General features: G+C 39.7%; 1 protein-coding gene across 6 annotated transcripts in view; it reads right to left on the reverse strand.

Annotated features, from left to right (window-relative positions):
- Window positions 1-10,794, reverse strand: part of LOC139131693 (Na(+)/dicarboxylate cotransporter 3-like) — a 30,440-nt gene extending 19,646 nt beyond the window's left edge. For 2 of the 6 annotated variants that reach the window (XM_070697876.1, XM_070697875.1), the window contains exon 1: window positions 10,656-10,794. Coding sequence is in view for 3 of the 6 variants with exons in the window: in XM_070697873.1 (XP_070553974.1) it covers window positions 6,984-7,091 (108 nt within the window). In the remaining 3 variants the exon portion in view is untranslated. Of the gene's footprint in view, window positions 1-6,983; window positions 7,112-10,655 lie in introns of those variants that run through there. The other 4 variants (XM_070697874.1, XM_070697872.1, XM_070697873.1 and 1 more) reach the window with 3 other exon arrangements.
- Window positions 10,795-10,945: the final 151 nt, after the last annotated feature.

The following is a 10,945-nucleotide window of genomic DNA, read 5'->3' on the forward strand; positions in this document are numbered from 1 at the left end:
GTCGAAATTTAATTAACACTATTAAGTCTACTGTCAGACTAAGACCTCATTTAACAATAGCCGTATCTTCTGATAATATTTTCATTATTTTTGAATTCTTCTTCTCAGTCCAACAGTACATCTATGTTTGTAATCAAAGTTCAACGTCAACAACATGCAATACCATATCCGGACTTAAATCAACTGCCAAATGTAATATTATACAGCGCACATAATAAATTTTTTCCTACTATCGGAACAAAAATGGAATACGTTAAAAAACTTGAATTTAAGACAGCTTTAATTTCCGATGGAGCCAGTTCAACTTGACCGACGATAAAAAATGTACAACACATCTATAGTATAGCATGGGATTCCGTGACGCCTCGTCCTCAATGTTAGAAAATTAAAGTCGTTTTTATGGACTCGGAGTGAAAAGTTGCTTAAGGCATCGATGTCTGCAGTCCGCAAAATCGTAAAGTGGTTAAAAAATCAAAGAGGAAAAGCGTATTTTTGTACACTGCATCACGGAAAACCGCAAGTGTTTATGGGTACTCACTGAGTGGTTCTCCTTCCCCACGCCGCTACCATTACCCAGTGTTAGTGACGCACTTGGCATTGTAGATCTACAATATTAGGTAAATCTTCCATGAATGGAACCTTTAAATAGGATATTAAAAATGCACCTGTTGATTCTGGGATAGGATCATCCTTCCCAACACATCTGCCATTTGCTTCAAATTGGAAAATTTGTGCGGGGACATGTGACAACAGACTGACTCGAATTTATTTTTTTACTACTGCAATTTAATATTTCCTCATAAAACAAACAGACTGTTTTCGTAAGTTGAGCCATCCTGTTTCGGGACCGTTCAGACCTTTTCAATGATTTATTGACATTTTTGTTTTTAAATGTCGACTCCAGTATCTTATTACCAATGCATGTGGAGATACACAGTACTTAGTTTGTCAGCGTTAACTTAGCCTGCACATGTGTAGACTGTATTGTTGTTGTTTATACGTAAAGACATTGTCTTTGTAAGCCAAATAGTAGGTGCTCCAACATGCTTTTGAGTAAAATGAGAATTTGCAATCTACGTGCAAAACGAAAAAAAGTGAAAAAAACACCACGTTACAGCTACTGGTCCTTTAAGTGGGTCAACACTCACATACCGATGGATGCATTGGATACAACTTCATAAACTTGACCTTGATCACCAATGTCTTCCACTCATTAACATTCACGGGGCAAGACAGCTACGGCTCATCCCCGAGAATGCAACCGAGAGCATGTTCTGATAAATAAAGTTTAAGTGTGTGTTTTTGTTTGTTTGGTTGGTTGGTTGGTTGATTGGTTGATGATTGGTTGGTTGTTGATTGGTTGGTTGGTTGATTGGTTGGTTGATTGGTTGATTGGTTGTTTTTTTAAAACGGCTAAGGTAACGGTTGTGTAATGTAATCAGAGAAATAGTTATCGGCAGGGTTCATATTTGGCAAATGCTTCAGTGCGGTGTCAAGACACAATCGGTGCTTCTAGCAGCCCGACACAACCGAGTCAGAGTTTTTACTTTTTCCGATGAGAGGTTTTGGTGTTCTCCCGATTGTAATGGAGGTAATCAAGACCATTACAGTCGCAGCCAATCTGGTTAAAATCAAATGTAGAGTACGGTGACGTCTGTACTTGTGCAGTATTCTCTAGCGGTCGCCCATTAGAGGCGATCGCAAGAGAATACCGCGTACGCGTAAGTAGACGTCGCCGTACTCTACATCTGCAGATTGAGTCGCAGCACACACTCCGATAAATTCTTGGAAAGTATTAGGAAGCGATGCCACACGATTAATAACTCCATGGACGTTCCCTCCGCACGGGGGTTCCGTGCTCTACATACGGCAGGGTAGAGCGGTCACGTTCACGGTGAGGGTGGGCTGGAGGAATTCAGCGGGCGGTGGTCGAAAACTTTTGAGTATAGTAGCGGAGGGACTTGAAAGTTTTGCTCTGCCTAAAGAGGGGGACCTGAAAAGTTTTTGGTTCCTTTTTTCACGATTCTAAGGTTTGTTGGGTAATTTAATGGAAATTTAATAACATATTAATGTCATCCAATTGTTCTAATGTTAGTAATAATTAAACAAGATCTAAAACATAGCCTTATAACATAAATATGTATTAGGTGATAATTGAATTTGAGACCGACTAAAAGTCACTTGTCAATGATAAAAATGCGCAGTAAATATTGACAGGCTATGTTGGAGCTGAATACTGGACAGTCCAACATGCTTGTAGGGGGTAGAACAAGACTGCAGTTGTAAAAACTGAACAAAATTATTGTCAAAATTATCAAAGTCAATACAGCTACTGTCCTGCTTCTGCATACCGGCAGTGACAGAGATAGCTCCGACTATGAAGTAGCTGAAGAAGAGTTTGGGTCATGTGACGCTCATGACAGTGAAACATACTTGTACACAAGATCAGGCCAGAAAGCAACACATGAAAGACCAGGAGACTTGAAAGTTATCGGGGAATTTTGAATTCTGGCATATAAGAATAACCAAATATTAGAATAAAAATATGGGGGTCATGCTTGATTTTCTAAATTTTCACATTCTCATCGTAAAATAACACAAAAGTAAAACTTTGTACGGTAAAGAACCTAATTTACATGAAAAAAAATGTGTGACTAAATGGAATTATTTTAGTTTAACCAAATTTGCCATTATTGCACCAAAATTTTCAGAGATTAGAACACCAATGAGAATAGATTAACCTTCCAGTATTGTCAATGTTGTAAATCTTTTATAAGTAGCATCTAATGTAGCCAGGAATTCACAATTTGCATACTCGCTCATGACCCTAATTTGTGTGCTCTTTAGCATTGACCATTAACCTGGCCATAGTTGGATTAACTCAAGTCTGCTTTGACTGATAAATCACAAAAGACCACTGCTTAAAAATGAATCAATGAACGAACTTGCCTTAGGAATATGGCTTTACAAACTGCTAATAACAGGTAGTGTTGAATAGCTGCAATGAAAACTGCCTAATACATAATTATTTTTTCTTTGCGTGTATCCCTGATAAATGTTTGGCTATTTGATAGTTTGAAGGGTTCTGAAAAATTTTGATCACATAGACGTGGGTAACTTCAATTGTGAGGGTATTGAGGGAGATCTGAAAAAAAAGATTTCAATCGCGTTCCTCCAGCCCCATCCCCACCGTTATTTGTGAACGCAGCCGTATCGAACCAACTTTATGCAATGTGCTGGGGAATTTAACCCTGCGATTTCGATTGTTGCTTTATTCGCTGGGTGAGTACCGTCATTGTGTACATGCTGATCTTTACCAGTGCGGAATGCCTTTTTTTACAAAGAGGCCATTCAGTTCCTCTCCTTAATTGATTTAATGTATGTTCAAGTTCGACAGTACGTGTGTTCTTTCAAGCAGGAGAGGCTTATCAAAGGTTTAAACCGGCACTGCGCTAAGTACAAAATCCCTTCACCGTCCCTAGCCGCCGCCGAAAATCACAAGTGATTGTTTGCCAACGGATTTACTTACCCATTTACCCGAGTACTGATCTTGATAAATTAATGAAAGGCCCTAAAGTTAAATTCCTCTTTGCTATGTTTACACCCCGGTAATTTAATTCATTATTAAAACGTTATAAATTTAATATTAAAGTAATAAATTGAACCTGATTTATGACTACAGCTCAATATACCCGATGGAGGAAAATTAATTATTTTCGATCTTCAGTACAAACAACAAGACGGATTTTTTAACTCCAAAGGCTTCAAAGTAAACAGCCAGAAGTTGCAGACAAACCTAGCATGAAAAGTCGAGTGTCCGAAAAACTGTCTCCAAGACAAGTTCTTCCTTCAAGCGATAAACTTTGTACGGAAGAGAAAACGTTTGATTGACCAATTAACGAACTCTATCCGCGGAACCCTCCGATGTGTTATCTGCAGGTATCAAATCAAATTTCATAGTTTCAGACAAGAAATCTCTCGGTCACGAACACTGACAATCCACGTACTGATTTGACCAAGGTTACGATGAAACAACAACCCCCTTCCCTGTAATCTGAACAGCATGGTGACCTTGCATGAGTCCAGGAAACTTGGCCAAGGATAAAAGCTAAGGGATATTTAGAAACCAGATTGACCCCTCGTGAACAAAACCATCGTAAATGCTGTGGTTAATGTCTTGTATGTGTTCGACATGACCACTGGCAAGCTATAATGTAATCAGAAACAACCAATAATGTCGCGTTCTCTGCATTATTTTATTGACTGATAGCACGTGAGTTACAGTAATATGATTTCTGCCGCAGCCTGTTTTTACGACCAATATTTTAATTTTCTCCTCATAAAACATAATGTTTTGGTAATTTGCGCCATCCTGTTTTGGGAATGTTCTGACCTCGCAGTGTTCTGTTAGGTGTCACGGACCGACCTGGCTATAGGGACACTAGTTGTAACTTTGAATGGGGTGTCTCCGAGAGTCGGAAGAAGCCAAACCGAGCTAAAATGAGCAAAACCGATCTGAAAGGAACCAAAACGACCAAAAACTACTTTTTAAAATATATTTTAAAGACGAGCCTAAACGGATCCACCTGTAGAATATATTTCGACCAAAAAGATGTATGATAATAAGACCGTTCACAAAATATCGTACATCGTACGCTTCAGTATCGTCCTATCCTAATCGCGTTTACATTTTACCATTAACGTAGTTTGGTTTCACTGACTGCAAAGCACTTTCGCCGTGTGGCATGAAGAGAAGGCAACTTCCGTTACACATAGAGTCGATTAATTACAACGATACGGTTGCGTCAAAATTGTTTGGGTTGTGGTTGCTAGGCATCAGGCTCTAGGAACATTACGGTGAGGATTCTGTGGCGGCAACTTTGGAGCAGGAAAAGGCATAACTGTCAGGTGTTTAAGCTTTAGGGCCTACCACAGGAATTCATGTGCAAAAGTGGGCGAAATACATCTGGTATTTGCCAACTTCAAGGTTTTGTGGGGACAAGATATTGTCGAAAGCAGATCAAAACATTGGTTGTGAAACCGGACTGGTTTCAGAGAGCATGTAAAAGCTTAACGGCGTAATGCGCACCTTCAAATAACCCACGCTGGTATCCAATTCTAAGATTCTTTTTTAAATTGTGAGATTAAATCACATGTATGTGGTGAATAACACTCACGGTGCATAATATCACGGTCCCTCTATAGAGGGACCGTGATATTATTGAATTACTGAGACAGTTTTTCCCGATAAATGCTACTTTATATTCGGTGAATTATCCCATTGTTGACACTCTTATCATGAATGTTATTTTTAGAGTTCAGTTCATACTTGGGTGCGCCTTACAGCGAAAAGCAACGTTAACATCAATATTTCTACGGGGATTACCAGTTATTCATTTCATGTGACTGGACCTTTCAACCTGATGGATATTAGCGCATTTCCAGTGTACGTGAAGGCTACGAGTAACCCGTAATCGAAGGTTATAGCGCCAGCTATTACGCCTGTGAGTCTGTCTGATTTGAACCTTCAATTGGTAGGTGTAGCCAAAACTCGATGTTAAAGGGATTATTCCGCTTACGCCACTTACACTTGAAGAGCGGGTTTGTGTATGTCAAATACTTAGCCACAGTCACCTGTGCGTCTATGCGTCCCATAGACGTGTGTATATATGCCTGAGAAGTCTATGGGGCGCATAGACGCAGAGCGGAATAGACCACAGGTGACTGTGACTTATCCGAGGGAAGGTGTTACTCAATCAGGATTGGGAAGCGAGCGGGAATACGAACATGTTACGGATTGGATAATTGTGTCCTATAGTCACAGACAAATAGAAACACACACTATTTGTCTGTGCTATAGTGTCCAATTCTTGATCAAACTGACAAAGGTAGACGATCTACGGTTGCATCCTGTGATGACTCGACAGAACGAGTTGCTTATATGCCTGTTAATTTTGTAACTTTATCGGCAACTTTTTTAGCATCAGCGCGAAGGGAATTTTTTTCTTGCGCAAATGCAACTTTCGGTAAACTCACGAGTGTACAAAGAACGGGATTAGGTTGGTTTTAGGTTGCCGATTGAGGTGGTAAAAATATTAGTGGGAAAGGGCAGAGAGGGAGTCTTTTCCTACAGAGGGGGGAGCAGCTCGTCGCTTTCCTGCAGGAGAATGGGAAGAGCGGAAATTAATTATTGGCAGCGGGAAGGTTTACAATCGCAGCGGGAAGGCGGATGCAAACAGGTTTCACTTTACTCTTTGCAAACTTTGATTTCGTTATAAATACCTTGGAATGACATAAGTAATGTAAAACATCTCATGGTTACATTTTTGTCAAAATTTGTAAGTTGACTACTCTTGAGTAGGAAACAGATCTTTGGCAGACATTAAATCATGAACCCCTTGATCTGTGTACAACTTGTGCAGACTCGTTTGACACTTGTCAAGAAAGTGAAGTTTTAAATTTATTCCCCTTCTTAATGGAATTGAATATTTAATGTTTCCTGTAGAACTAACACAGCTAATGACGTTCACTTTATATTAATAATATTCCGGCGAAGATTTCAGGTAATTTGTTTATATCATCAAAACTTTCGCATGGCGATCCCTGAGTTTTTTATTCATGACTATAAAAAACCTAGCTTTCTGAGTTTGGAGGATTTACCCTTGAAAAAGGTTTTGAGCATCTTAAATTCACCCCCAAAGTTCAATAGGTGAAATTAATTTATATATGAAGAGAACACTTTCGATAAACCAAGGAAATTACCATTGAACCGGCATGTGTGTTTGTTGCGCTGCGAATAAGGTGTCCAAGTGAGACTGGGCTTAGGCCCTGGGCTATGGCCAATTATGAAACGAGGGACCATCTTACGGAAAGGAAAGTACAGCGATTTCAACAACCAATCTGTGGTATAATAGAGTGTAGGGAATGAAGGAAATTAATCAAAATAAAAATAAATTCTGAAAATATGGTAGTTTTATACTTACAGACGTCTGGTATACTATTGGTATGGGCGCGAACACGAGTGGCGTTACAAACGTTATGAGTAAACCCCTATTGACGAGCAACAGTCGAAAGGCTCGGTTCTGCACCATGGTTAAAATCTAAGTGACCAAAAGTGATCGCAGTGTCAGCTTCTTAATCACAAAGGGGGGTGTCACGTTTTACAAACACGCATAATTGATCGGGATCCCGTGAGGTAGCTGTCAGTTATTAGGCTCACGGCCGGGGGATGGGCAGGCAAAATTCAGGGGTTCATCTGAAAGTTGAAAAGGGGTTGTGTATTTGACACACAGCAAAGTGGAGGAGAGTCACTTAATTTTCAAAAATATTCTATTTCACTATTGTACAAATGTACTGGAAAAAAATCGCGATTCTTCATACGCTTCAAATCCCCCGATAAAACGAAAGTTCTTATGTAAAACGAGAAAATCGCTGACGTCAACGTAATGCGTTCGCTTAACGTACACACACTCTTGCAGATCCCGGATGTTGTACAAGTCAACACAAGATACTAGTATTACACATACCGAAATTAGAAATTAGTCAAATTCAACTGACGAAGAATTCACTTTTCAAGGTAACAGGACATTTTAAATATATTGTCGATCGGAAAAAATAGTACTCGGCACCTTTGAAGGGTGAAACACGCTTTGGCACCATTTTACAAGTGGTATGGCAAACTGATGACGTCAAATCGCCGTACACAAAACACAGATGCCTTGTAATTACGGCACTGTGTATTGTGTACGGCGTTTTGATGTCATCAGTTTGTGGCAATACCACTTGTAAAATGTACCAAAGCGTGTCAATTCACAGTTCACACTCCTCTTTCAACAGCTACATGTACCGTTCTTTTACGCAAACGTAACGAATTATGTGGTATTTCTGTTCCGGATGAACGCGGAACAAGATAGGATTATGTTCTATCAAATCAGATGTGCATTTTATCCATTTCAACGAAAAGATACAACCCTTTTCAGAATTAGAGCGCGAAGCCACTGCAGTGAACTGCAATAAAACTGCTCACACTAATTGGTTTCAGCTGTAGCCAGCTGGCAAAGTCGACAACATTGTATGTCCCATGCAGACATGTACCGTGACGGAGATACGGTAATGAATGGACACAAGAACGTTTGAACTTGTTGACCCCATTTAGTCACCAGATCTGGAAGACAAACGACGTCTGTTCCCGCTGCTCTTATCGTCAACATAAAGTGCACAAATATGTACCAATAGTGGCCGTTGCTATCATGACAAGTGGATTAAATTTTAGACTTTAATTTATTTTTTAAACAGAAACACACACTGGTGCCTAGCGAAATACAGCTCATATATGAACATAACTGTATATAGCACAAACAACGATATTTGAAATAGTAAAGTAATGCGTACTTGAGGGAGGAGGCCTGTTACCATTATTTATTATCTTCAAAGGGGGGCGCTTACTACGGAGGCTTAATGAGGCCACATCAGGTGTAATTTTTTATTTCATACCTGTAATTTTTTTATTTCAAGCCTGTAATTTTTTTTTATACCTGTAACTTTTATTTCATGCCTGTAATTTTTATTTCATGCCTGTAATTTTTTTCATACCTGTAGTTTTTATTTCATGCCTGTAATTTTTTTTTCATGCCTGTAATTTTTTTTTCATACCTGTAATTTTTTTGTATACCTGTAATTTTTATTTCATGCCAATAATTTTTATTTCATACCTGTAATTTTTGTTTTGTTTTGTGACCTTTGAACTCACGAGTACTGATTGCCGCGTTCATCCTGGCTCAAAAGCTGACCTTTCGCCAAAATTTAGCATTCTTGAATCCAAGAAGTATCTCTATCTACATGCACTACCCGAACACACTCGGAATCCACTCACTTCATGTTTACAATGGTGCAAAAGTTGCTGAAAAAGGGGTGATGACGACAGATCAAGGTATAGATCTTGTGACAGCTATCCACTATATAGCACGGTGCGGAAAACAAGTGTTTTCAGCGTGTAGTGAAATAAACGTCGATTTTGAGGCAACTGAGTAGTAGCACATGTAAACTAGGATATTTGTTGGGTTCAGCAATACCATATTTGAGGTGAAGGTAGGCTTTTGATCCAGGCTGACAGCAAACTGTACAAGTATGTTTAAAGATCACAAAACTAAAAAAAAATTACAGTCATGAAATAAAAATTACATGGATGAAAAAAAAATTACAGGCATGAAATAAAAATTACAGGCATGAAATAAAAATTACAGGTATGAAATAAACAAATTCAGGCATAAAATAAAATTACAGGTATGAAAAAGATATTACAGGCATGAAATAAATTTTTTTTCATACCTGTAGGTATTACTGGTAATGCGTGGACCAGCACCGGTATGAATAAAAAAATTACAGGTATGAAATTAAAAATTACACCTGTGGCCTCATTAAGCCTCCGTAGCTTTCAGTGGTTAAGATGATTTGCCTTTTTTGACATGCACGAGAAGAACACGCCGGCACACCCGGGCCATTATAATTGAATGCTCTCTCACTACTAATAAGTGGGTTAATGTCCAAGCAAGGGCATCCTTGCTATTGGGGATCATCATAGGTCACAATAGCGTCAGGCCCGGTGGATGAACCAGAGGTGGGGTCTGTGAACTGGATTACTTTTGAAATGACTACCCAGGGGGTAGGAATGACTAGATCGACGGGAAGTGGACAAGAAACGAGTCTAAAGAGTTACAGGGGCATCAGAAATTATAAATATGAGAAAGACTGTTTTCAAGGGATGGCGCACATGACTTTTAGACTAAAGTGTGGCAACAGACATCACATTTAAATGACTGGTAAGGTATCCCAAACTTTGTTGTTGTGTCTAGATAAAAGCACAACATAAATTGTTAATGAGAAACCGATTTTCCGAATCTGCAGGGGCCAACACCATAGCAAACGAGACGAGCAGCTTTCAGCTACACTTAAATATTAGGGTAAAATATCCTTGCCTCTGTGCCGTATGCGCCTTCACCAATCGAATGCAATTCGAAGATGCATCAGACAAATCTTGTGACTTGACTCCCTAAATTCAACATCGTCATTTACGTCATCATGCCAGCAACTTTGGGTAAAATTTCCTTGACTTGTACACCATGCGCACCTGCGCTGTGTCATGCATCAGATGCATACAGCACGTGGTGCCACGTGATTACGAGATGGCACGTGACGTCGCGGTCAAAAAATGAATCTTGCGGATCTTGAGTAAGTGATCCCTTAAATTTCACATTGTCATTCACGTATTTATGCTCACTACTTCTTATAAATCTGATTTATGAAACTTCCCCTCCCCGACAACAAACACCATTTAGGCCAAGCATGACAATCGCGGGTTAACAAAGAATTGCACTAAGGGGCGAGTGTTCGCTGACTCACGGAAGCATCCCCCCGGGCTATTGTAAGGGAGATACAGAAGCCGGAGGGATATGCGACTGATTTATTGATAGGTTGCCAACTTTCACTTCACTTTCTATAACAGAGCAATTTATAATGACCATTATCGCCTATGAATAAAGTACAGTGAAGTTCACGGTACGCGATGTGCTTTCTTTAGAATGCCATCAGATCCATGGGAATCCGATGTCAGTGTCGGAGGTGAATGAACCCAGAACACAATCTATTAGAATACTCACTGCGACGTACTCCGTCTCTCAGTTCCTTGTTTCGTCGAAGTGGAGTGTCAATCGGGCGATTTGATGAGGAACTTGCCCGTCGCCTTTTCGTAGCCTATAAGTTCGCAGGAGCGACAACAATACCTTGCATCGTGTGTGGTGTACATGCATGTGACCCTAAACGAAACAAGATGAAACAAAAGCAGGAAACGAGAGCAGGCTAACGGGGAATACCCGTCCTGCACTACCTTGAAACTATCGCCTAACTGTAACTGTAAACGTGTCAGATCGAAACAACGTGAATTGAGCAC

This window comes from Ptychodera flava, chromosome 4 (assembly GCF_041260155.1).
Source record: "Ptychodera flava strain L36383 chromosome 4, AS_Pfla_20210202, whole genome shotgun sequence".
In the NCBI taxonomy this organism is placed as follows: Eukaryota; Metazoa; Hemichordata; class Enteropneusta; family Ptychoderidae; genus Ptychodera; species Ptychodera flava.